Source organism: Stigmatopora argus, chromosome 4 (genome assembly GCF_051989625.1).
Source record: "Stigmatopora argus isolate UIUO_Sarg chromosome 4, RoL_Sarg_1.0, whole genome shotgun sequence".
NCBI lineage: Eukaryota > Metazoa > Chordata > Actinopteri > Syngnathiformes > Syngnathidae > Stigmatopora > Stigmatopora argus.
Window position 1 is genome coordinate 22,471,357 of NC_135390.1, and position 27,129 is coordinate 22,498,485.

The 27,129-nt window shown below is 42.5% G+C and overlaps 1 protein-coding gene across 1 annotated transcript; it reads left to right on the forward strand.

The window, feature by feature from the left end:
- Nucleotides 1-720: 720 nt before the first annotated feature.
- Nucleotides 721-26,855, forward strand: sema6cb (semaphorin 6Cb). Its single transcript, XM_077597864.1, has 18 exons — nucleotides 721-791; nucleotides 9,727-9,930; nucleotides 12,639-12,753; nucleotides 13,538-13,595; nucleotides 13,709-13,765; nucleotides 13,838-13,939; nucleotides 14,036-14,126; nucleotides 15,165-15,287; nucleotides 15,375-15,463; nucleotides 16,440-16,657; nucleotides 16,920-17,051; nucleotides 18,066-18,221; nucleotides 18,292-18,462; nucleotides 18,673-18,810; nucleotides 18,883-18,960; nucleotides 21,063-21,121; nucleotides 21,593-21,643; nucleotides 25,625-26,855. The coding sequence occupies exons 2-18, from the start codon at nucleotides 9,777-9,779 to the stop codon at nucleotides 26,710-26,712; spliced, it is 2,880 nt and encodes a 959-aa protein (XP_077453990.1). The 5' UTR covers nucleotides 721-791; nucleotides 9,727-9,776; the 3' UTR covers nucleotides 26,713-26,855.
- Nucleotides 26,856-27,129: the final 274 nt, after the last annotated feature.

Sequence of the window (27,129 nt, forward strand, 5' to 3'; positions counted from 1 at the left end):
TGGCTATTTTGATCTCATTTTCGTGGAGGCCTTTGTCGCGAAACCAGACGTCTTGGATCGCCTCGTGTTTTTCTAATATTTTCCTTTATATTGCAAAAAAAATACATATTCAGCGTGTTTGATTTGACGGTATTTTCCAGACCACAGGTGTCAAAGGGGCGGCCCGGGGGCCAAATCTGGCCCGCCGCATCATTTGGTGTGGCCCGGGAAAGTCAATGATGAGTGCCGACTTTCTGTTTTAGGATCAAATTCAAATGAAGATTATAGATGTATATTACATTTCCTGATTTTCCCCCTTTTAAATCAATCATTGTCATTTTTTTAATCCATTTTTTCTGTGTTTTGTTCAAAAATCATATTGTAAAATCTAAAAATATATATTTAAAAAAGCTCAAATAAACATTGCTTTAGATCTATAAAAAACGGAATATTCAGGGCCTTTAATCCAGTTCATTTAATCCATTTAAAAAACAAAAATCTAAATATTATATCTAAAATGGTCCAGCCCACGTGAAATCAAGTTGACGTTAACGCGGCCTGCGAACCAACTTGAGTCTGACACCCTTGCTTTAGACTATAAGTCGTACATTATTGTTTTAAAAGGTCATTTTGGGGGGCTAACAACTCTGTTTACATGGCTTTTAATGTTTTTGTTGAATTGGGCGAAAAGACTTGCCAAGCTCCTCCCTCAACCTCACTTCCGGCTCCTCCTCTTTATTTCAGAACCCAAGACAATCGTCAGCGAGCGACCTCCCCCCGCCGTCGACGCGCCGGGCAGAAGCCGACCGACCGTAAGTTGCCTTTTCAACCTTTCCGGGCCGTCGACCAATCGCAGCGCGGGGGTCGTCTTATACTCGGGCAATACAATAATAAGTCGTCTCGAATTGAGCCCGCCCTTTTCCCGTTACTTTTATTGTGTACGTATGGACGTCGACGATTGACGGCCACAGACGTCCAATCTAATTTGATCGGGCGCCCGGCGGCGAAAAAATGAAGATCTCTTAAAGCCATGGCGAGGAAAACGACATCGATGGAAGGCAATGATGGATGGGTGGACGGGTGGACGGGTGGGTGGGCTCGGCCTTCTCTTGTCGGGGATTTGTCGTCTTCTCCGTCAAAAGGCGAAAAAGGGGAATTTGTTTTCCCGGCCAGCTGGAAAATTGATTATTGATTAGGCTCGGGAAGCGCCCGCCGTTGCTCTTTTCACATTTTTGCCTCCGGCGGAGCGACGCCGGCGGCCAAGTCCAAGGCCAGGGCTAGGGGGGGGACGCGGGGTTAAGCCCCTCCCCCTCCAATCCGTCCATTCGTCCACACCTTGATGTCCTCATCAACCCTCCAATAGATTGGGTGCTTACAAATCACTCAAAGCTCGGGACAATTTAGCCTACAATTAGCCTAGCATGCATGTTTTGGGGATGCGGGAGGACCCGGAGAAATCCCACGGCAACCCTGTTAGAATTTACTAAGTATGGGATGAATAACATTTAATCTTATCAAACTTTTCCTGTCATTCATTTTGCAGACGGTTCCAAGGGGGCAAAAAGACGAACCATTTCCGTGTTGTTGTTTTCGAAGAAAATCAGTTAAATCAGGATTTTTAAATGAATTTGAATTATTAAAAAAAATATATTACATGAGCCTTTAATTATTATGTTTTTAATTAATGATAATAACATTAATTTTAATGACTTTTTAAAAAAATATTTAATTAATTTCAAATATTTAAAAAAAATGAAAATTTCATGATTTTTTTTAAATCATTACTTTAAATTATTTCTAGAGTATTACTAAATTAATTTCAATTATTTTTTAAAATACTACTAAATTTATTTCAATTATTTTTAAAATATTACTAAATTGATTTCAATTATTTTTTAAATATTACTAAATTTATAAAATATTACTAAATTGATTTCAATTAATTTTAAAATATTACTTAATTTATTTCAATTATTTTTAAAATATTACTAAATGTATAAAATATTACTAAATATATTTCAATTATTTTTTAAATATTACGTAATTTATTTCAATTATTTTTAAAATATTACTAAATGTATAAAATATTACTAAATATATTTCAATTGTTTTTAAAATATTACTTAATTTATTTCAATTATTTTTAAAATATTACTACATGTCTAAAATATTACTAAATGTCTAAAATATTACTAAATTTATAAAATATTACTAAATTTATAAAATATTACTAAATGTATTTCAATTATTTTTAAAATATTACCAAATGTATAAAATATTACTAAATGTATTTCAATTATTTTTAAAATATTACTAAATTTATTTCAATTATTTTTAAAATATTACTAAATTTACTTCAATTATTTTTAAAATATTACTAAATTTACTTCAATAATTTTTAGAATATTTCTAAATTTATTTCTATTATTTTTAAAACATCAATTAATTTAATTTCATTTAAGAAATGACAAAAATTAACACAATCTCACGCTAGCGAGGCCCCGCCTGGGATTGAACCCTCGACCTCAGAACGGGCGCGGCCGACACGCTAACCACTTGTCTACCCGATCATTGGCAATTTATGCAAAAAAAATCTATTTTTGTACACGCGTAGTACGTGCGTTTTTTTTCACGCCATATTTCACACATCTAAATGCATCGTGAATGTAACCCGCTAGATGAATAGACGTGGAGTTGTGGGGGGGCGGGTTTGTCATTCCCTGGGGGGGCGGGGCTTTGACACGCCGTGCCGCCATTTCCTTCCTGCCAAAAACAAACGGCACGTAAACAAGAGAGACGAAAGCAGGGCGCCGTTTGCGAAACTTTGCCCAAAGAAAGAAAGGAAAGAATTGAGTCAGACGTCGGTCGCCATGATGCAAGCAGCCAGACTATTATGGGATGTCGCCAGTCGGTGCGCGTGCCCCACTTTTGCTCTTGTCGCCGACTTCTCATCGACCCGGGCCGCCGCCGTCGCCGCGAATCGATCAATCTGACACGGGCCGTCGGGGTGCCGGAGTCGGTCCCGGCCAACTTTTGGTTGACTACAGTCGTAGCTCTACTTAAGAAATTAATTGCTTCCAAGACTTTTTTCGTAACCTGAAAAATTCGTAAGTAGAGGTGTATGTTATATGTAAATTCTCTTATTGGTTCCACCATCCTGACACAATGACCATCTAAACCAAGGGTGTCAGACTCGGGGTGGTTCGCGGGCCGCTTTAATGTCAACTCGATTTCACGTGGGCCGGACCATTTTAGATAGAATATTTAGGTTTTTTTTTTTATAAATGGATTAAAAGAACTGGATTAAAAGCCCTGAATATACAGTTTTTATAGATCTAAAACAATGTTTGCCTGAGCTTTTTAAATATATTTTTAAGATTTTACAAAATGATATTTGAACTAAAAACTGAAAAAATTGATTAAAAAATGACAATTATAGATTTAAAAGGGGGAAAATCAGGAAATGTAATAAACATCTATACTCTTCATTTTAATTGGATCCTAAAACAGAAAGTCGGCACTCATGATTTATTTTCCCGGGCCACACAAAATGATGCGGCGGGCCAGACTTGGCCCCCGGGCCGCCACTTTGACACATGTGATCTAAACCCTTTAAAATTGGCCAAATAATCCCGATTTTGTACAAAAGATGTGATGAAAATGAGAGAAAATGAAAAGGAAATGATTTATTAATGTCCTAAAATAAATAAAGCATATGAAAATGTGCCTTACGCCACTGAAATATCTACTTTTTGAAAGATTTCGTATCTCTAGTCACTCGTTTGCATATTAAAAAATGTGTAACCTGAAACTTTGGTACCTAGAGGCATTTGTAAGTAGAGGTATGACTGTATTTATTTTTTTCCGCTTTCAAACTAAGAGTTTCCCGCCAGGCCTCGAATTCCGACGCCATTGATTCGATTCGTCGGGATAACGACAAAAGCCATCATTGTTTTCGCCGCACAAGACGGATAACGACCGTCGTCTCCCGCCGCCAACTCGTTAGCGTGCCACAGATGCTCGTTAGCCGCCGCCGCCGTTAGCGGACCGACTTGATGAGGACGCACGCGGCGGCCCTTCGGCGTAGTCCGTCTTCCGCCGCCTTTCATTTTCGGACTTCATTAAAGCCGCGACCGCTTTGAAGACGGGCGGTCGGCGGGACGCCGTCCTTCCTCGTCTGATGTCGCGGCGGCGGCGGGGAAGGTCAGCCGGCGCCGAGGGTCCTCGTCGGACGCTTCCTTCCCTCGGGCGGCGTGGAGTCAAAGCGTAATTGGAAGCTTGGGCGAGGCCCTCCGACAATGAGCGAGTGTTTAATGGAAGCGGGGGAGCGGCGCCACCGCCGTTATCTTAACGAGGACTCTTTCCCGCCAAATAGCGCTCTTAGCGTCTACTCGTCTTTCCGGCTAGAAATGCTCGCTGGAGGAGAAGCACTTTGTCAAATTATTTCACGCTGGCGGCGTCGGGGGCGTCGCCGTGGCAACCGCGCCGGCGCGACAACCATGCAAAATGGAGTCGCCCCAATTCCACAAACTTGGTTTCGTCGGCGTGGCGGCGACGGGGAAGATCAGGTGGCGCTTTTCGCCAGATGACTGAATTATTTATCATGCCTTTGGTGGTCGGGGGCGGGGCTTTACGCCCTGGCCGGTCAACGGGCGACGCCCGGAATATTTTAAAGTCCAAGCTCGGGGCGGATTGGATGAGAGACGCTCAAACTGAATAATTAACGGGCCAAGAAGATTGAGTGAGGGGGGCGTCGTCCGTTCGCTGTCCCGAGATTTTTTATTTTTGGGGCGGGGCCAGTCGACGGACGTGATGGATGGCGTCCGGTGCTTAACGCCGTCGTCCATTTTGACTTTCTATGCTTCATTTTTCAAATGTCGTCAAATTAGAAACAATTTATGTTTTTGTTTTTAAATGGGAGCTTTATGTTCAAAGTGGTTAGCACACCCGCCTCACAGTTCTGGGGTCGAGGGTTCGATCCCAGGTGGATCATCACTGTAGGGGGGAGTTTGCGTGTTCTACCTGGGCTGGCGTGGCTTTTCTCCGGGTGCTCTGATTTCCTCCCACATCCCAAAAACATGCATGACAACCCTCGATCTCAAAACTGCGAGGCAGATGAGCTAATCACTCTTCCACCGGGCCGCCATACTTTTATCATTGTATACTTTATTTATTTGTTTTTCATTATTATCTTGAAACTTAGAATTGTATCATTTTAAAAAAAGAATAAAAAACAGGTCCATTTTATTTAATTGAAAGTTTAGGGATTTAATTTTAAAGAACAAAGGAAAAAACAGCAACTGTTTTCTTTTTATATTTTTTTTTTCGGCGACCAGGTGGACGAGTGGTTGGCCCAGTTCTGGGGTCCTGGGTTTGGTTCCCATGTCTGTCCTCCTGTGTGCAATTTGCTTGTTCTCCCCGGGCTTGCGTGGGTTTTCTCCGGGTACTCCGCTTTCCTCCCACATCTCAAAAACATGCATGCTAGGCTAATATTAGGCTAAATTGTCACTAGGTATGCGTGATTTGTCTTGTCTCCTTGCCCTGCGATTGGCTGCCCGCTGAGTATTTAGCTGGGGTAAGCTCTAGCACCCCCCGCGACCCTTGTCAGAAAATGACAGAATATATATTTTTGTTGTATTTAGTCAAGAAAACAGGGGTTAAAATCTCTTCCCCACCGCTAAAGTAAACTTTTCCGCGACTAGTTATTGTTTCCCTTTGACGTTAGCATCGCCGTTCGCTCCCGGCGCCGCCGAGCTAAAGGCTAACTCGTGTTTCCCCGCGCCTGCCTGAGCAAAAAGGGCAACAAAGCGAACGGCGGGGAAAACAAGCTCGCGCCGAAAACAACCCATGACGGCGGCGGGCGGATGGGACAGACTCTTCATTGTGCGCGCCCGTTAGCTTCAACTTTGCTCCCGCGGCGGGAGCAAAGTTTGCTAATTAGATTTGGACGGGCCGTCGGCGCGGCAAAGCGCCAGCGCCGTCAATAATTGGGAGCGCAAATCCGCCGAGGGTGTCACGCTCGCACTCGGGCTCCAATTACGGCACTTTGAAGGCGGCCGTTGCGTATCGACACCTGCCGACTCTCCCGCGGCGCCCAAAAGGGCGGGCGGCGGTGGCGGCGCTCTTCGAGCCGCTCACCTGCCCGCGTAAAAGCCATTTGAAGACGTATTGGCTAATAATTTCCGCTCCGTTAAACAAAAAGAGCCCCGTGGGTATTTCCGTGGACTAGAGCCACATTAACATTCTCCAAAATGGCCGACAGACGCCATCTTTTGGACGTCGCATCAAAGTTTTCTCTTTTCGCGGAATAGAATCAATTTTTTTGGGATGCTCCTAATATGGATTTTGGCACCACGTTTAGTGAATAAGTATACTAACTAGATGTTTTTTAAGATATATTTTTTAATTCATTCATTAATTAAAGGGACAGTACATATTAATGAAACTATATACATATGGATATATATATGGAAATGATTTCAATATGGGTTGTTTTTCATTTAATGACCATATATTGCATTTGAATGGGTGGGATTATTATTATTACTATTATACTGTCACTTTTGGGGTTTAATTTGTTTATTATTTTTCATTTTTTGACAATATTTTATATCGGAAATGATCTATTAGACAATATATTGCCCATTAAAATGTGTTATCGTGACCGGCCCAAGTCGAAATAAATTAATTCCTTCATTCATTTTCTGAAGTGCTTATCCTCACAAGGGTCGCGGGGGGGTGCTGGAGCCTATCCCAGCCAAACTATGGGCACCCTGAATTGGTTGCCAGCCAATCCCAGAGCACTAGGAGACAAACAACCAATCACACGCATACCTAAAGACAATTTAGAGCAGGGTTGGCGAACACTCGTCTCCCGAACCCCATCGAAATCCACACAGATTAAGCAATTACCCGCATATTGATTTTGGATGAATGCAAGAGAAGGCGGTTCCGCAATGGCGGGCAAAATCCCCCCCCCGACAAAACCGGATTATGCTTTCACGCATTGGGGAAAGAAAAAAATGAAAACATTTCAGGTGTTACACGGCGCGCGGGTGCCAAAAACTCCCTCTTTTTAGCTGGCAGCCTGCACTTTTAAAAAGAAACGCGGGTGCACGCGTGTCGTCGTCATCTGTTTTCAAAGGGGATGGAAAAAAAGGGGGGGGCACCGTTTGGTTTGCCCTCGAGGGGGCGCTTCCCCCCGGCGAGATCCGCATCCGACGGAAGGAAGGCTCGGCGCTAACGCTAAAGCTAAAGTTCCTCGGAGGAAGAGCGGTAAAACATCCGCCTAACGTGACTAATTAGCCGCAGAGAGGCTCGTGAAAAGCCACGCTCGTTAAGCGGACATTTAATATGGGACTTGTCGTTAAAAGTCAGGGATTTTTGGATGGCGCAGTCCGCTATTGGATGTTTGGCCTGGAAAAATCGGGGAAAATAAGACCATCGGGGGTGGGTGGTTTATTTTGGGGCTGTTTTGAAATGGTGGGCGTGGACAGAAAAAAATTGAAATGTCATTTTTCATGTTGAGAATTAATTTCATTGTTATTCCACCGAGAACAAGGCATTGGGAAACGCCCACTTTTTCATTTTAGTTGTGACATCACAATTGATTATTGGATAACTTTATTCAGGCCGTATTCGGGAAATTTTGTTGTCACAGTAGCAAGAGGGTGAGAATACAGACACAGAAAAAGACATTTTAGACCTAAATAAATAGGTCATAAGTAAGTTAATAAATAAATATATGAATAAATATATAATTAAATAAGCGTGTTGCTGAAGTATGTGTGTGTATATATATATATATATATATATATATATATATATATATATGTATATGTATGTATATGTATGTATGTATATGTATGTATGTATATATGTATATATATGTATACAGACACTCCTCAACTTACGAACGCAATTGGTTCCGAGCGATTGTTCATAAGTTGAATTTGTTTGTAAGTTGATTTAGTGCTATATTTTGTATTATAATTTATGTTTAAGGCCTATATAAGTATATTGAAGGTTTATATAAGTGCATTTGTATGTTAAGTCTTGTATAAGTAACACACATTGGTTTGTACTGAAAAAAACATTTAATAAAATGGAGAGAATATGTACAGTACTGTATAGAGAGAGAGATAGATTTATGTATTAGAAACTGGCCAAAAGAAGCGACCTAATGACGATTGCACAGTTTTCTTCTTTTTTTCATCATAAATGATGCAGTAGCACTGTATGGCATCATTCAATTGATTTGCAAACTTTGTGCAACGTTCAATATTTGGGTCCTGCTGCTCGATCTTTCTGTTTAGAAATGGTACTGAATGTGCAACGCTCACCACTTTCTGACGCGCATCAAGCTTCGTTATTATTGCCACTCGTTTCAAATGAAATGGCTTGCCTCTTCCTTCCAACTCCCTCAATAGAAGCCTTTAGCTTTTTACCAACCATATTCAATATTGGATGCATGAGATATTTAATGATACAAATGAAAAAGGTTCTTTGCACACTGGAGATACATTCACGCACTTCTTCTTCGTTGCAATGCGGAAGGTAGATGCTGGGTGAGCTGAGCTCTCACAGCGCCAGGCGTCGGTATTAGCGGCGGAAAGAAGTACTACTCCGAAAAAGACGCGAAATACAAAATTGGACTTGCGAACATTTTTGGACTTAAACGCAATTTGCAGACATGTTCGTATGTACCGTTGTTCGTAAGTTGAATGTTCGTAAGTAGGGGAGCGTCTGTATATGTATATATATGTATATATGTATATATATATATATATATATATATATATATATATATATATATATATATATATATATATATATATATATATATATGTATATATATGTATATATATATATCTATGTATATATATGTATATATGTATATATATCTATGTATATATATGTATATATGTATATATATATCTATGTATATATATGTATATATGTATATATATCTATGTACATGTATACATACGGTAGTACAGTAGTTATGTATCGCTTCAGAGTCCTACGCTAGCTAGTTAGCTAGCTAGCACGTGTTGACAGAATGACAAGAAAATAGAATGGCAATGGATAGCATGCTCTCTAAAATGTGGGTGTGGCTTCATCTTCAGTTAGGAGATTTTTTTGTGGGCGGAATGGCAAAAAAACCCTCAATGCCAGCCATCCTTGTTCCAAAAAAATTGGACGTTTACGATAATCAAAGGCAGTTTTTTACCCTTTTAAATGACAAACAAGTTTAGGGCAAATCCCTTTATTCGTTCTTGAGTTATCATGAATGCAAACAAACCAAGTTGACTTCATTATTTAATTTTTTTATTGTTTTTATATTTTTTATTCATGTATTACTAATTAATTTTATCACATATTTATTTTGCCATTTTTAATTGTATTATTTGTTTTTTTTTAAATTTATTTTGTTATTATTTATTACTGATTTATCTATTATTTATTTATTATACATTTGACTGTTTTCTGTTCATTTGTGCACTTTGTGGTGAAGCTTAAAATCCGATTACACTCGTATAATGAAAATAAAAGCGTTCAAATCAATTAAAAAAATCTGCTAACCCGGCACGTTGTCATTACCCAATGACGAATACCGCCGTCGTATTCCTTAACCGTTCTTTATGGCGCCGTTAGACCACCTAGAAATAGAAATGCGGGTCACGGGTGTTCCAAAGCCGATTTCAGGGTCACAAAAGGTCAACCGCCATTTTTTTTTTGCTGCAGGTCGGATGGGGGTCATGCCTTCCTGCTGAGCGCTCACTTTCGGGGCCAGCATGAGGCGGACGCCGGCGCTAGCCCTTTTGCCCCTCCCCCTGGCGCTGCTACTGGGCGCCGCCACCGCCGCCGCCTCGGTGGCGCCCCCCGGTGGAGGCGGCACCGCCCCCTTCCCTCAGGACCTGGAGCCTCTCAACGTGGTCGGACGAGAAAGTGAGTAATACGCTTATTTATTGGACTATTGTATCAACGCCCACCATTTTAAGCGACGTGCTTTCAAAAAACGCGGGTTTAGCAATTATTTTATTTTTCCCCGGCACGGGCTTTTAAAAATCCCACATGGCGTGACCTCTACGTTTGACCCCGCCAGGGCGAAAGCGCAAACCGCACGTGGGTAATCTGTGGGCGTGGTTAAAAGACACAATGGTACTCTTTGCTAACCCCGAGTGGTAAATGAACACGCGGCGGCGGCTATCAAATCAGATGCTAATCTATTTGTGTGGGTGTGCGGTGGGAGGAGTGACGGCTAATCGTCCCGTCTCGCGCCGTCGTGGAAAATTCCATTTGCGCCGGAACGAATAACGACCGTGGAGAGCATCGCTGTCATGTGGAAAGAAAAACCACGGTTCTGTCAACTCGCTTGTTTTGGGGGAAATATGGCAATAATGTGGTTGCAAATCAATTTTATTTTGATCTGCGGCTGTCATCATTGAAACATATTAAAAGCAGAGTGCACCGTTACTGATATTAAAAAAGATATGTGCGATATTTGGAGATGCCATGGTTTGTCAACCTAAACCTAAGCAAAATGGCCGCCACCTTTCCAGTCTATAATATATCTAAACACACAAAAATGAATCCAATTCAATTGAGGACGTTTTTAATGTTGTAAAATTCCGATCCAACATATCCCGCCAATCACGTGACCAAGACGTTGGACTCGCCACTTGAGCGCCGAAGCGCAATTTCCCATTTCCGGCGGCGCTCACCCGCAGATATGAACGGAGTCGTTGAACCCGCGCCATCATCGGCGGAGATGCTCGGTGGCCGGAGCCGTCTCGCCGCCTTTTAGAGACGCGCCGTGATGGACGGAAGGAGGAGGGGGGGGTGTCTGGGCACGCTAATGGGGGGGCGGCCATTAGCGGAAGTGGCGCCGGCTGGCCGACGTAATGAGAGCCATTTGTCAGGCCGGGGTCCGGCGGGTGACGCCGTTACGGAAGATACGGACGCCGTCAATCTTTTTCCCTTCTGCTTGGGGAAAAATAAATAAAAAATAAAAGCCTTCGCCAGATTATATGTTTTTATATATACGGTAATACCTCGACATATGAGCAATTTGAGATACGAGTAATTTTTTTTAGCAAATATTAATTTTGAGATATGAGACAAATTTTGATATACGAGCAAACAAGCCTCGATAGGTTGCCTCTGAAAGTTAGGGTGGAGGCGGGGCTAATAGAGCCAACCCGGGAGAAGAAAGATATCAAAATTTCTAACAAAATTGGAATTAAGTTTAGTGTAAAGTGAGATGAAAATAGTTTTTGAGTGTGTCTGCATTGTAATCCAAGTTCATTTCAATTTGTTTATGTTATGTTACGAGCGCGTTGCCGTGCAAAAAGCTTGTTTGCTAATACGAGAGGAGTATATACACTACTTGTCGTTGGCAAGTGGTTGTGCGTTATCCTATTGTGAGGACATTTTTGTGCATCATTTTGGGAATATTTTGAAGGCAATAGTACAACAGCAAACAACCCTTCGATAGCGAACGTGAGGGTGGGTGGAGGCGTGGCAAACCGCCAACCCGGCTAGAACGAAGGTTACAAAAGATTACAACAAAATTAGAATTCAGTTTTGTGTAAAGTTACATTAAACGTATGTTTGAGTGTGTCTGTATATCTTAATCCAAGTTAATTTAAATTTATTTGTTCGGTTACGAGTGCGTTGCCATAGAAAGTCCCCCCCCCACGTATGTCCCTCTCTGTACCCTCCGCGAAATGCGTCTAATTTTAGTTCTATTAAACACATTTTATTACTATTAAACCACTAGTTCTGTGTTACTTTGTTAATAGATGGCAAATTAGAAGAAATCAAACGTTTTTTCCAATCCAATATCCTGTTTTTGGTGTTTTTTTTTCAGAGGGTTGGAACCAATTCATTAGTTTTTAGTTCATTTCAATGGGAAACGTTCGCTCGAGTGACGAAAAGCTCGACATACCATCTCAGTCCCGGAACGGATTAAGATCGTATGTCGAGGTACCACTGCATAACCTTTTTTGGGCCACCTAAAGTCTGCGTAAAAGAAATTTGGCGCCGTGCAAACCCTCGGAAAGCAGCGTCGGAGAAGGAGAATTCCCCAAAAATTCCCAACAGGATCAGGATGACGTTGCAGAAGCCAGGCAGGCCGAATGGTGACATTTTTTCGGGTCTCTTTGATCGGTCGGCATCGGCATCGGCATCGCCGGGTTCAGGCAAAGGACTCGGGAGGGATTAGGAAAAGACGGCGGGCTGGGGGGTGTCGGTGCCACGCGGGGCACGGCTTCCATTGGACAGGAGCGTTTGAAGTCGGGAAAAGCGTTGGCTTTGCTTCAATTGTCTGGGCTAGGAAGCCTTTTGCGTCCTTCCTCATTTTTCAGTCCTAGGCGGGAAATGTGGACGCAAATGTCCCAATTTCAAAGTTGTTTGTTATTAAAAAAAGAAAAGAAAACTAGAGCAAATATTGTCCGATTTCTTTTGGCTACTCGAACTGCATGTTACTTGAGTTTTAGCAACAAAAGAAAAAGCTCACATTTTGCGGGCCACATGGGACGACTGGGAGGCTCCGGCACCCCCCCCGGGACGCTGTTTTCCCATTTCTTTTTGTTTAATTATGAGCGTATGTTTGGTGGTGCCGGAGTGCAAAAGCTTTGTTTGTTTGTCCGCAGCTTCCTACTCGTTCCCCAGCTTCCAAGGCTTGACGGAGGACAACGACACGGAACGATTGGGCCTGGATTTCCAGAGGATGCTGAGGATCAACCACGTGCTCTACGTCGCCGCCAGGTCGCTACTACGCCAAATACTACGCCAAATGCTACGCCATACGTCGCGTTAGGGACGTCCCCCTCATCGGAAATCGGGCCGGATCGCGTCAATTTCAGAGTATCCAGTAAAAAATAAATACGTTTTTTAAAATAATTGAGTTAACAAAATGATCCATATATATAATGCAAAAAAGATGGCAATACAAACTATTTTGACACTTTTGTTAATTAAAAAAATGCAATTTTTTAATACAAAATTTAGCGGAAATCAATTTCTGAAAATCGGAATGAATTAAAAAAAGGTTTTAATTTTTTTATGATTTGCTATGGCAGATAACGAGTTTAAGGTAACAAAATGATCTTTAAATATAATATATATATATGGATATACGGACAATTTTGGCACCATTGAAACAAACTTATTTAAAAAAACAATATTTTAAAACTGAAAATAATAAATAAAATAAAGAAAAGATCATGAATACAAAAATGAAATAGTTTTTCTTTTGGTTTTCTAATCCCAAAAATGTTGAAAAATCTAAATGAAACAAAACTAGATATTGCTTGTTTTCCTTTCATTTGTAATGCCGTGTTGATGTAAACAAAAATCAAATATATTCCTTGAAATTGATTTACTATCAAAATTACTATTAAAACATGAAATAGAATTTTTTTCCAAGGACGTCCTGCGCCGTCAATGGCAATTAAAAATTGAGCGCTCAAAATCAGTCCTCCATCAAAACGTTCAATTAGCCATCTACTGTTTTCTATGCTAAGCTAACACTTAGCATCTCCCATTCCAGGGATCACGTGTTCGCCATCAACATGGCGGCCTCGTCGGACCGCATCGTCCCGCAGCAGGTAAGACCGGTCGCCACCCGCCAATCCAATCCAATCCAATCCAATCCCGGATCGTCCCGAACTCGTCTATCGAACCTGATTGGACTTCAATTTTTGAACTTTTGCCTTTGCAGAAGCTGACGTGGAAGACCAAAGACGTGGACAAGTGCACGGTGCGCGGGAAGAACAGCGTAAGCGTCCGATCCCGCGCGCTCGCCGCCGCCGCCACGCCGCCGTTGGCTAATTTCCCGTGTGGCGAACAGGACGAGTGTTACAACTACGTCAAAGTTTTGGTGGCGCGTGACGACGAGACGCTGTTTGCGTGCGGAACCAACGCCTTCAACCCCACCTGCCGCAACTACAAGGTAGCGTAGCGTGGGGTGGAGCGGGAAATGAAAGCACCCGCGAGGGGGCGGAGCCATGTTCAAGTTTTGAAATGCGGGTGATTTTTGCATCCCCAGATGTCCACTTTGGAGCAGGACGGCGAGGAGGTGGTGGGTCAGGCTCGCTGTCCCTTTGAGTCGCATCAGTCCAACGTGGGACTTTTTGCAGGTTCTCACATCACTCATTCTATCTTATCTACCCACGTATACATCGATCTATCTGTCTTTCTATACAGTCGTACCTCTACTTACGAAATTAATTGGTTCCAAGACTTTTTTCGTAACTTGAAAATTTCGTAAGTGGAGGTGTACTTTATATGTAAATTCTCAAATTGGTTCCACGGTCCTCACACAGCTACCAAGTAAACCCTTTAAAATGGGTTAAAAAGTCCCAATTTTGTATGAAAGATGTGCGAAAACACTCAAAAATGAGAGAAAATTAGAAGGAAATGATTTGTTAATGTCTTAAAATAAAAAAAAGGATGTGAAAATGTGCCCTGTGCCGCTGAAATATCTCCCTCAGTGGTCGTTATAGATGTAATACCTGTTTGTTCGCTAGATGGCGGCAAATGCCAGTTCTACCAGGGCTGAAAGTCGTCCATTTTGTAACCCATTTTTGACTTTTACGTGTGCCGTGTAATCCAACTTGAGTTCAGTTATAACTGAACATTTTTTAAAATTAATAATAGTCATTTTACATGTTTTCTAATTAGAATTATATGTATTCATGATTGTTTTGCGTTTTATTTTCCTAATTTTTATGAAATATTTTATAAATAAATAAATAAAATAATATAGATAGAATTAAAGAACTAAAACATGCCTCCTCTATAGTTATTTTTGTAATTTAAAAAAATTAAAAACTAAAATTTGGTTGATTCATTATTAGTTTTTAGAATTATTGAATTGATATTTTTTTTGAATTGACATTTTTATTTTACATTTTTATATAAATAAATCGGTAAATGTATCAAAATCAGTTCAAATAAAAATAATTAAAACATAAAATTTGGATTTGGGGTCTAACAGCACAAATATTTTTTTAATTAAATTTAAATTTCAAAAAATATATTTTTTTATTCCACTTAATTTTATGTTTAGCATTTCCCAATAATTGTTTTTGCATCTTTGCCAACTCCAACTGTAAAGGAAAAAGAAATGGTGTGAGTGAAGCCATTTTTGAAATTTATTTATCTTTGTCCTATAGGGGGCGACTTCTACTCGGCCACCATGACGGACTTCCTGGCCAGCGACGCCGTCATCTACCGCAGCCTGGGCGAAAGTCGCCCCGTGCTCCGGACGGTCAAATACGACTCCAAGTGGCTGCGAGGTAGGCGCCCGAAGGAGGAGGAGCCAGTCACTGGCCGCTTGGCCACGCCCACCCCATCCTTAACTCCCTCTCCTTCGCACCCCCCAGAACCTCACTTCCTGCACGCCATCGAGTACGGCAACTTTGTCTACTTTTTCTTCCGAGAGATCGCCGTGGAGTACACCTCGCTGGGAAAGGTAATGGCCGCCATTGACACCGATAAGTGTCCAACCCAGGGGTGTCAGACTCGGGTTGGTTCGCGGGGCGCTTTAATGTCAACTTGATTTCATGTGGGCCGGACCATTTTTTTTTTGACAAATGGATTACAAGAACTGGATTAAAATCCCTGAATATTCCATTTTTTATAGATCTAAAACAATCTTTTTGTGCTTTTTTTAAATATATTTTTAGATTTTACAAAATTATTTTAGAACTAAATAAATGCTCAATACTGAAAAAATGGATTAAAAAATGACAATGATTGATTTAAAAGGGGGAAATCAGGAAATTGAATATACATCTATACTCTTCATTTGAATTTGATCCTAAAACAGAAAGTTGGCACTCATGTTTGACTTTCCCGGGCCACACAAAATGATGTGGCGGGCCAGATTTGGCCCCCGGGCCGACACTTTGACACATGTGCTCTAACCTGTTGAAACCGGCCAAAATCATTCATTCATCCATTTTTTTTCCTTTAAATGAAAACAAAAGTCATCACATATAACATATAAAAGAAAGTCATTTTAAAGTAAGTTTTCCCTTCATTTAATGTCGTTTTTTAATATTTATTTTGGAAGAAATAAAGAAAATAATAAAATTATTATTTACATATTTTTTTAAATTTAAGAAAACAAATAATGGCTCATTTTAAGAAAATAAAATGATTGCATTTTGCTTGATTTTCATTGATATCGCTTTGTTCTTAAATTAAAAAAGGGGAAAAATATTGAGTATTTATTTAGTATTATCTCATACCGCATTTTTATGATGAATGTTGCAGGGACTTAAATTTTATATTTTTCCATCATTTTCCCCCCCCAAAATATGCCCGTTTAACGATTTAAAATAAAAGTTTTAAATTCCAAATTAAAAATATATAGAAAGCGAATAATTATGATTTTTTTTTTTTCCTCTGAGGGTAAATTTGTTGTTTGTTTTTGTCGCCCGCAGGTGGTTTTCTCGCGGGTGGGCCGCGTGTGCAAGAACGACAACGGCGGTTCGCCCAGGGTGCTGGAGCGCTATTGGACGTCCTTCCTGAAGGCCCGCCTCAACTGCTCCGTCCCGGGCGACTCCTTCTTCTACTTCGACGTCCTGCGCTCGCTCACCAACGTGCTGCAGATCAACCGGCGTCCCGCCGTCTTGGGCGTGTTCACCACGCAAGCTAACAGGTGAGCCGCCCTCAAAAATCCCCTCGTCATTTTCACACAATTGGTACGATCCATTGAATGAGGTTAGCCAAAACACATTAGCATACAGTACAGTACATTTTCCTACTTCCTGCTTAATCTACTCAGCCTATCAGGTGCCTCGGACTTCGTCACATGCCCAAATGTGTCACGGGCGCGTGCCTACCTTTAGCCCCTTTAGCCCCACCCCCTGTTTTGATTCCCTTGATGGCCCCATCCCAATCCGAGTGTCTGTCTCCCTTAGCATTAGCGGCTCGGCCGTGTGCGCCTTCTACATGGACGACGTGGAGAAGGCCTTTGGCGGCAAATTCAAGGAGCAGAAGAACAGCGAGGCGGCGTGGACGCCCGTCCCCGACGAACAGGTGCCCGAGCCCAGGTGACCACTTCCTTCCTTCCCTCCTTTTTCGGCCCAGAGCTGCCAAATAGCAACAATCTTCCTTGGTTTCCTGCACCCGTTTTAACTACTGAATACAGTAATCCCTCGAATATCACGGTTCATGTAGACCAGACTTGGCCGCGATCATCGAAAAATTGTGAAGTAAGGTCACCCCTATTATAACTTCCAGTGTGGATTTTCAAAAAAATAATAATAGTACTAATGGTGAAAAAAATCGCGATAATTGAGGGATTACTGTATGCATTTTGTATTAAAACTATGGTAATTGACAAAAAAAAAAAATTGGCTCGCCATTTTAACTCGCCGTGACGATTCATTTCAAAAGGCAACGTTTGGCACGTTGTCAAAAAGTTCCTTTATTTTGAAAGCCAAGTCCCGTGCCGGCTCACTTCCTCAAAAAGTTCCTTTATTTTGAAAGTCAAGTCGCGTGCCGGCTCACTTCCTCAAAAAGTTCCTTTATTTTGAAAGTCAAGTCGCGTGCCGGCTCACTTCCTCAAAAAGTTCCTTTATTTTGAAAGTCAAGTCGCGTGCCGGCTCACTTCCTCAAAAAGTTCCTTTATTTTGAAAGTCAAGTCGCGTGCCGGCTTACTTCCTCAAAAAGTTCCTTTATTTTGAAAGTCAAGTTGCGTACGGCTCACTTCCACAAAAAGTTCCTTTACTTTGAAAGTCAAGTCGCGTGCTTGCTCACTTCCTCAAAAGGTTCCTTTGTTTTGAAAGTCAAGTCACGTGCTGGCTCACTTCCTTTTCGACAAGCGCGTCAAAATGTGTTAGCTAAAACCAAACAGTAGTCATCGTTGATTTCATTTTTTTTTCATTCTTTGCAAAAATTAACTATTACAAAAAGAAAACTATTTGAAAAGTAATCCTTTTTTGTACGCATCACCGTTCGATGCCAAAATGTGAAAAATTTTCTTTGCCCATGACCAAATCTTGGCAGCTCTGTCGACGTTAGCGTTAGCCCGCCGCGTCCTCATCCCGGTTTTGCCGCCACAGGCCCGGCTGCTGCGCCGGCGAGGGCTCGGCGACCGACTTCCGCTCGTCGGCCGCCTTCCCTGACGACACGCTGACCTTTATCAAGTCTTACCCGCTGATGGACGAGGCCGTGCCGGCCGCCAACAACCGTCCGCTCTTCACCAGGACGGCTAGCAGGTAGCCACGCCGCTAGCCATGCCAGCCACAAACAAACCGCAAAGTCTTAAAGTGGTTTTTTTTCCGCCAGGTTCAGGTTGACTCAGATCGCGGCGGACACGTCGGCGGGCCCCGACCGCAACTTCACCGTGCTCTTCCTGGGTTCGGAAGACGGGCGCGTCCTCAAGGTTCTGGCCGACGCCGACAACCGCACGCTCGGCGCCACCCTTCTCGAAGACATCAGCGTTTACAACCCCGACAAGTAAGTAAGCGCACTCCCTCTTCTTTATTTATTTATTTTTAGCTCCAACTAACGGTTTGAGGTAGCGGTTAGCACGTCGGCCTCGCAGTCCTGGGGTCGTGGGTTCGATCCTGGCACATCCAATTCCAAACAATCTTCAGAAATCTGGACCAATGCTTGAAAATGACGAATTCTGAGAAAATGACGGAATCTTTCCTTCCTTCCTTTCAGGTGCAACGTGAGGGGGGAGCAACGGGAGGTTTTGGGCCTAGAACTGGACCGGGACCACCACGCGCTCTTCGTGGCCTTCTCGGGCTGCGTGGTCCGCGTGCCCCTCAGCCGCTGCCGCGACTACGCCCGCTGCAAAACGTCAGTGTTCCCCTTTACGGAATATTCCGTGCCCAAAACAAAAGCTGAATTTTTTTTTTGTGGGTATTGCAGACACTGCCTGTCCTCTCGCGACCCGTACTGCGTGTGGTTGAAGTCTGGGAAGTGCGTCGCCGTCACGCCGGGATTAAAGTAAGTGGCTTTCTTCAACGCTAACGTCAAGCTGGAGTTCTCGTAAATACAGTTTTAAAAAAAGATAGTCCAATGGAGCTTGGTACCTCTACTTACAAATGCCTCTACATACGAAACAATTCAGGTTACAAAAGCCTATACAGACGCTCCCCTACTTACGAACATTTGACTTACGAACAACGGTACATACAAACATGTCTGCAAATTGCATTTATGTCGAAAAATGTTGGTAAGTTCGATTTTGTATTTTTTTCCGAGTAGTGCTTCTTTCCGCCGCTAATACCGACGCCATTGCGTCCTGCTTGACGCTATACCTGCACTCCCTGGCCTGCCATTGGCTGTCTCCCAACAACAACAACACAAATAGGAAATGTTTTTCATCATTTTAATACATTCAGAAATCATTTTCTTATTATTTTCTACCTTTTTCACCTTTTTCATCATCTTTCACACAAAATGGGGACACTTTAATCATCTTTAATGGTGTGCCAATATATGAGTGACCAAATCCCCCCAAAACGTCAATACATTGCCATAATCCGTTATTTTATTTTGAAATTGTCACAGTAGCATTGCGTCCTGCTTGACACTATACCTGCACTCCCTGGCCTGCCATTGGCTGTCTCCCAACAACAACAACACAAATAGGAAATGTTTTTCATCATTTTAATACATTCAGAAATCATTTTCTTATTATTTTCTACCTTTTTCACATCTTTCACACAAAATGGGGACACTTTAATCATCTTAAAGTTTTTTTTTGTTTTTTTTTTTAATTAATTGGACAATTCACATCTAAAATACTGCTCCATTTACGAAAGATCCAAGATACAAAGTGTTCATTTCGTAAGTAGAGGTACCTTTGTACATTTTTTATTTTTGTTCATAATCAACTTGCATTGTTTAACTGGTGCAACTTATCTGAAAAATTGGATTTGAATTAATATGGGATTCCATTAATTTCGTATTTAGAGGTACCACTATCAAATTTTAATTGTTAAGGCTGGCATCGAACGTCGAGCCTTTCAAGGCGAGGCGCCCGCACGACGGCACGACGGCGGTTGCGTCACATTTGGTGAACGGCAGGTGGCAAATCTTGGGAGATTGTGGAGCCGAGCTCCCGAAAAAGATCTTTTGTGCGACTTGTACTTTTTCTTTTTGTGACTAAGATGTCACGGCGCCGCTAAAAATTCTCTTCCGTCCTTTCAAGTCGCGAGCGTGACGACAACCGCTGGCGTTGTTCTTCGTGCGCTCTTCCTCTTCACAAAAATACCCCAAAAAAATACAAAATAAGAAAGAGAAAAGTTTGGTCCAGGAACTTTGGGGAATTTTTTCTCTTCTATTTTGCGGCACTAAACCACAGCAGGTAGTCAAAATGAAAGTACCCCGCCAAAGTAAATGTGTATACGTGTGCCGACTGTTGTGCTAAAATTCAAGTTTATAGTCAAGTATTGGAGAGAAAAATTTTCCTTTTTATAGAAATAAAAATGTCATTCATTTTAACAAGATCTCACTTTTCAGTTGCATTTTAAATCAGATTTTAAAAATCTAAAAAAAAGAAAAAAATTTATTCATTTTAACAAAATCTAATTTTTCAGTAGCATTTTAAATCAGATTTTAAAAATCTAAAAATAAATGCATCCCTGTTTTCCAATTTTATTTTTGCTATAAATTCATTGTATGTCCTTGTTTAAATGAAAAGCAAAAAAATATGATAAATGAAGCATTTAATGTTTTCCCCTATTTCAGAAAATAAATAAAATGTCAAAAATAGTATAGTTCTTTTTTTATCCCTAAATATTTTCTCAAATTAAAAAATAAATAAATACAGGAAGAATGTTTTCATTTTTTCCTTTTTAATGATTCAAAGATCAAAAATCTTGAATGCCCCGCCCCTTTTTTAATTGATTATTTATTTGTGCAAATCTCATTACTTGTTAAATGACAATAAAAGCATTCAATCGAATTGATTGTGGCAATGTAATTGTCAGACAATTTTGTTTTTGTTTTTCATACAAAATGAAAACATGACAAAAATGTTTTTCACGATGATTGATTACTTCCTATTCGCTAACAGCTATGTTTTTTTTTTGTCCAATCAGAGGCGCTTTCGAACAGGAAGTGGAGAATGTGGCTTCTCTGCATTCGGATGGCTGTCACGGTGAGTCAGCTATTTTTTTTTCTGCCTTAAAATAAGCGAGAAAAAACATTTTAATATGGTAATATTACTCAAAATCCAACTCACACACGCTTATTAAATCTTGTTAGGGATTATTTCAAAAGAATATCCACACAGAAATAAAACTATTGAAATAATGCCATAAAATCGTGTTTAGCCTCTGTCATTGGACCCGATGATGTCATCATTCTGCGACAAACTTGTTTGATTCATTCACCTCTAAATTGTCCATTCCTCTCAATAGCAAATATTGGTTTTGTATTTATCAGTTTTGGCACAAAAAGAAGCCTCCCTTTCTCCAAATACTGAATTAATTAAAAAATATAATAGAGCTATAGAGAGAATATTTGCATTTAAAAGGCTGGAAATGCTGTTAATATTGTCGTCACTTTGGCTTAGGGTTAGTTCAGGGCCCCCTGGGGAATAACAACATCTTTTCTCTGTCCTTTTTAGATGTCCCGGCGACCACTCGCCAGCACAACACACCGCTGGACACGGCTTACGGTGAGTTTCACTTCAGCTGACGTCCAATCTTTTGCTATTTGGCAGGGTTTGATCCTTTATTTGGAAATTTTAAAGAAAAAATGAGTCGGATAGCAGCAAACGAGCCGACGATTTTAGGACCTTTGTCAATCCAAGCCAATAAGTTGAAAAATATAGACGTACATTTTTGGAATACTAGCCACGTTAATCCCTTTTTGCTTTTCGTCGCCCCTCACTAAGCCGTTGTATTTTAGCGCTAAGCTACGTGGAAAATCTTGAGCTCTGACCGCCATTTTAACCAACATTGTTGTTTGTTTCGCATCTAGCGCTAAGCTAGGTTTCGATTGGTGAATTCTCTTTCGCCGTTTTTGACACGAATGCAACGTTAGCCAAAGGACGAAATGTGGAAAAATAGGAAAAGCTCCCGCGTGTTGCGAGGCAATTGCGCCGTCGTCAGGGTGAAGTCATTAAGGAGCAATTACACGCCCTCTTGAGCTCCGGCTAATTACTCCACTCTCTTTTATACTTGATCAAAAGTCCCCGGCCGCCCGCCTCCAATCCATCTTGAAGCGCCGCTTCGGACGACGTCGTTCTCGTCTTTGACGGCGCCGACGGGAAAAACGGATTCGACGTCTATCGCCAAAAATGGCGGCCGAGGCGTCGATCCTTCAGAAACGAATTGACTAAATATTTTTTAGGAAATCAGACATCCCTACTTGCATGTTATTGGCCGTCTTCTCAAGGACATTTTTAGTCGGGGAATCTCCGCCGCCAGACGCTTTTTTTTTTCTTCCGTTTTTGATGGAAAGCAAAGAGAGACGCGCGCTCTGTCTATTTTCATTTCCAGTGATTGGAGTTTGTCCTCCCACGGCACCCCGGCGAGATGCTGAGATCCTTGCGTGCGTCTTCAAAACGTTGTCTCAAGCGGCCGCCTGCCAATCACAACTTGCCCCTCCCCTCCCCCACTTTTTCTTCTATTGTTTTGGTTATTCGCCGCATATTAGGATTTATGGAGCAGCAAAATGTGTGAATAACTAGTTTCAATCAGAGATTTTTGGAATCAAAAATTGGGGTCTGATCATTTTCAGGGCGTTGGAATTGAGGTAAAAAAAAAGGGGATTTTTCAAATACTATTTTTGACTTTTATTGCTGTATTTACTCGCATATAAGCCGTAAAATTGCCTAAAAAATCGTTGAATTTTGCAATTTCTCGCGTATAAGCCACCCCCGATTTCCAATTTTTACGTCCATATTCATGGTTTTAATAGGGAGTACAAATGTGTTACTTTGAAGGGAAAATCTTAAGAAAAATCATATTTCTGAGATACTGTATGAATCAAAAGCAGATTATTAGGAATTAATTCATCCAGTCATGGTTGTTTTCTTACTGCTAAACAGAAAATAACCAACAAATAGTAAATGTTACTTTGCCGACAACTACTGGTAAAATAGTATAGCACAGGTGTCAAAGTGGCGGCCCGGGGGCCAAATCTGGCCCGCTGCATCATTTTGTGTGGCCCGTTAAAGTAAATGATAAGTGCCGACTTTCTGTTTTAGGATCAAACTAAAATGAATAGTATAGATGTATATTAAATTTCCTGATTTCCCCCTTTAAAATCAATCATTGTCATTTATTAATCCATTTTTTCTGTGTTTTTTAGTTCAAAAATCATTTTGTAAAATCTAAAAATATATTTAAAAAAAGCTAAAATAAACATTGTTTTAGATCTATAAAAAACGGAATATTCAGGGCTTTTAATCCAGTTCTTTTAATCATTTATAAAAATAAAAAAAGCTAAGTATTATATCTAAAATGGTCCAGCCAAATTAAAATGAAGAGCATAAATGTATATTAAATATCCTGATTTTCCCCCTTTTAAATCAATAATTGTAATTTTTTAATCCATTTTTTCTGTTTTTAGTTCAAAAATCATTTTGTAAAATCTAAAAATATATTTTTTTAAAAGCGAAAATAAACATTGTTTTACATCTATAAAATACGGAATATTCAGGGCTTTTAATCCATTTATAAAAACAAAATCTAAAATATTATATCTAAAATGGTCCGGCCCGCGTGAAATCAAGTTGACGTTAAAGTGGCCCGTGAACCAACCCGAGGTATACACGTCGTGTGCGCATATAAGCCGTACCCTTGATTCAGTCATCATTTTTTAGAGTTACAAATACGGCTTATATGCGAGAAAATACGGTAACTGGTCCATCAGCGTCGACTGTACCGAAACGCTTTGTTATCCTGGGAGTGAATTTTCTCCCCCGCGGATGACAAGGTTAATTCTCGCCTTTAAAAAAGGATGAAAGTTGCGCCGGAAAGCATATTAATTATTGATTGGCGAGCGTGATGTTGTTAATGATGAGTCATCATCATCATCGCCGTCTCCTCGTCGGGGTCGTTAGCGCGCTTTACATTCCGTCGTCGGGGTTCAAACGTGTCGCCTGCGTCTATGCTAATGAGGCTAACGCGTCGCGAGGCGGCGTGACGAGCCAGATGGTCGGCCGCGTCAAGCAAGGTCGTTTAAAACGTACGCTGTGGCGATGGCGCGTATTTTGGGGAGCTGCCGCCAGGGAGGCGGGGTTTAAATGAGAAGGATTTTAGATTGGTTTTTTTAGACTCGGCGTCGGAGCTCTTATTTATGCTCGCGTTGTGGAGGGTCAAGAGCTTCCGAGTTGACCGCAATCAAGCGCCAATCAGTCTTGATGACGAGGATGGCTCGCCGTTCATTGATCCTGAATTTTGATTGGCCAGAAAATCAAGGACGGCTTTCGTAATCAAATGGGATGGAAATTGCTTTGTTTTTTCCCCAAGTTTGACAAGGACGTGTATTTGCGTGTACAAGTACGTGTATTAGGTACAAGTACAGGTGTGTTCTGGTAATTTTGTGTACAGACGCTCCCCTACTTACGAACGCAATTGGTTCCGAGCGATTGTTCATAAGTTGAATTTGTTTGTAAGTTGATTCAGTGCTATATTTTGTATTATAATTTGTGTTTAAGGACTATAGAAGTATATTGAAGGTTTATATAAGTGCATTTGTATGTTTAAGGCTTGTATGAGTAACACACATTGGTTTGTACTGAAAAAAACGGCGGAAAGAAGCACTACTCGGGAAAAAAATACAAAATGGAACTTATGAACATTTTTCGACATAAACGCAATTTGCAGACATGTTCGTATGTACCGTTGTTCGTAAGTCGTATGTTCGTAAGTAGGGGAGCGTCTGTACTACTATTTGCGCGTACATTTACTACAAATTTAGCCACCCAGTTTTCTGTAGAAAGTCTTTGTAATGCTTCTGGTTGAAATGGATGAACAGAGTTGATTTCTAGTTCCATGCAGAGAGAATTTCAATGTATTAAAAATAAACTCCGTCGTCCATTTGCTCCATCGGAGTGCAGTAAACCATTTAACTGGGAAAAAAAAGCGGGCATGAAATTGCTTCCTTGTCCAATAATTGATAAAAGATGCAATCTGGCGGACAATGTGATAAAATGTTGGCGCGTCGATGGCAGACTAAAAGCTATTTGCGCCAAATTGTGATCCATGGCTCTTAATAAGAAAGAATTGGAACATTGGACACAAAGGATGCAATAAATGGACCCATTTCTTTCCATACGAATTGTTGACTGGAATAAAACGAGATGGCGTTCCCTTGGTTAGCTTAATTACACAACTAGCATGTATGCGAAGTCAGTTATTAATAGGAATGTCGTCGCCTTGACGAGATCAAGTATTTTTATGCTTCTGCTAGTTTCTCTCGAGTAGATGTCCAATCCATTTGAAGTGGGAGGGCGGCAGCCAATGGAAGGGTGTTGCTTTGCACTCCGCCCTCTTATTTTGATTGCGTACATTGGCTTATTTTTTTTCTTTCGCCGTTTAGCCACATAAATGTGTTCGTTCCACTGTTTAAAGATGGCCGCCAAGGACGTACAATTGCAATGTATGGCATGCGAATTGACTTTGTTTTCCCATTTTGTTGTTTCCAGGCGTCCGGCGCCCTCCAGAGGCAGACAAGAGCAACCACAGCGTCCACTACACCCTCCTGATCGCCTGCGTGCTGGTGGCCTTCGTGCTGGGCGCCTTCCTGTCGGGCTTCCTGGTGTCGTGCTACTGCAACCGCGGCGGGCGCAAGGCGTCCCGCAAGCTCCCCAAGGACCCCGAGGTCCAGATCCCGCACGCCCTCTCCCTGCGCAGCCTGGCCAAGCTCAACGGCCTCCTGGAGGGCAAGGAGGAGCGGCCCGAGACGCCGTCGTCGCCCAAGATCTACAGCTCGCCCTTCTCCAAGGAGGCCTGCCGCGCCAACGCCCACCGCGGCGTGTCGGTGGGGGAACTGGTCCTGCCCCACCACCACCACCTGCGCTCGTCCTCGGAGCTGTCGGGCCTGCCCACGCCGGACTCCACCCCCGAGCTGCCCATCAAGAGCATGAGGGCCTTCCGCCAGCAGTGGGAGAAGAACCACAACTGCAACAACGCCTCGCGCCCGGCCTCGGCCTCGGCGCACCTCCTGCCCTCGTACGGGGCCTCGTGCGGGGAGCGTCCCGGCTACGCCCGCGGCGAGGTCATGGAGGTCACCTCCCTGGACGAGCTGCTCAAACACATCCACGAGGGCGCCGGGAGCGCCGCGAGGAGCGGGCGACGCGGGGGCTACCCGGCCCGGGTCCGCCCCCACGTCCCGGAGACGGAGTCGGCGCCGTACTACAGCTCGTCCACGCTGCCCCGCGACAGCCTGACACGCCGCATGGACGTCCCGCCGGACCCGGCGCCGCCCGCCTCGGAGCGCCGCCACTCCTCGTCCCAAAGGCCCTACTTAGGGGGCGGTGGTTCGGCGGCGGCGCTCCCTCGCCACCACAGCTTCAGCCAACGCTCGGCGGTCTCCCAGCACGCTTTGGCCCACCTGAACTCGGGCGTAAGCGAGGGCCACTTCCCCCTCCTGCCGCCGGGCTACTTGGCGCGCTACGACGCCGCCCGCCGGGATGTCCGAAGGGGAGCCTCGCTGAACCCGGAGGCTCCGCCCAAGCCGCTCTTCATCCCCGCCTCCTCGCCGGTCAGCCCGCACGCCGACTTCGACTACTGACCAAAGCGGCGAAAAGATCTTTGTACCATATTGGTATCGTTCCCCTCTACACGCCGCACTCCATTTTCCCTGACCCAAAATGGCCGACCACGCTGTTGTCAACAAGCCCCGACGACCCACATGAAAACTCGTCGGCTCATCGACCGAGTGGATCTCGCACTCTCACGGCGGCGTCCGTTCCCCCCATGGATTTGACGGAGTATATCACTAGTTTCTCACTAGTCGGCGGCGTCCAATCCGTTTTAAGCGGGAGGTCGGCAACCAACGGACATTGACGGAAAGTAAGAAAACATATCAACAAAGCTCGAACCGTTGGATGGGCTTTAAGGTTTTTCAAGACGAACCCGACGGCGATGGGCCGTCCAATCTAGATGGACTGCGAGGACCGGCGGCGTCTCTTGGTGTGGCATTTGCGTT

Coding starts and splice junctions, on each gene's coding strand:
- sema6cb (XM_077597864.1), top strand. CDS start 9,777: ATGAGGCGGACGCCGGCGCTAGCCCTTTTGCCCCTCCCCCTGGCGCTG. Junction 15,288..15,374: donor CGACTCCAAGTGGCTGCGAG/GTAGGCGCCCGA, acceptor CGCACCCCCCAG/AACCTCACTTCCTGCACGCC. Junction 18,222..18,291: donor TTCACCAGGACGGCTAGCAG/GTAGCCACGCCG, acceptor TTTTTCCGCCAG/GTTCAGGTTGACTCAGATCG.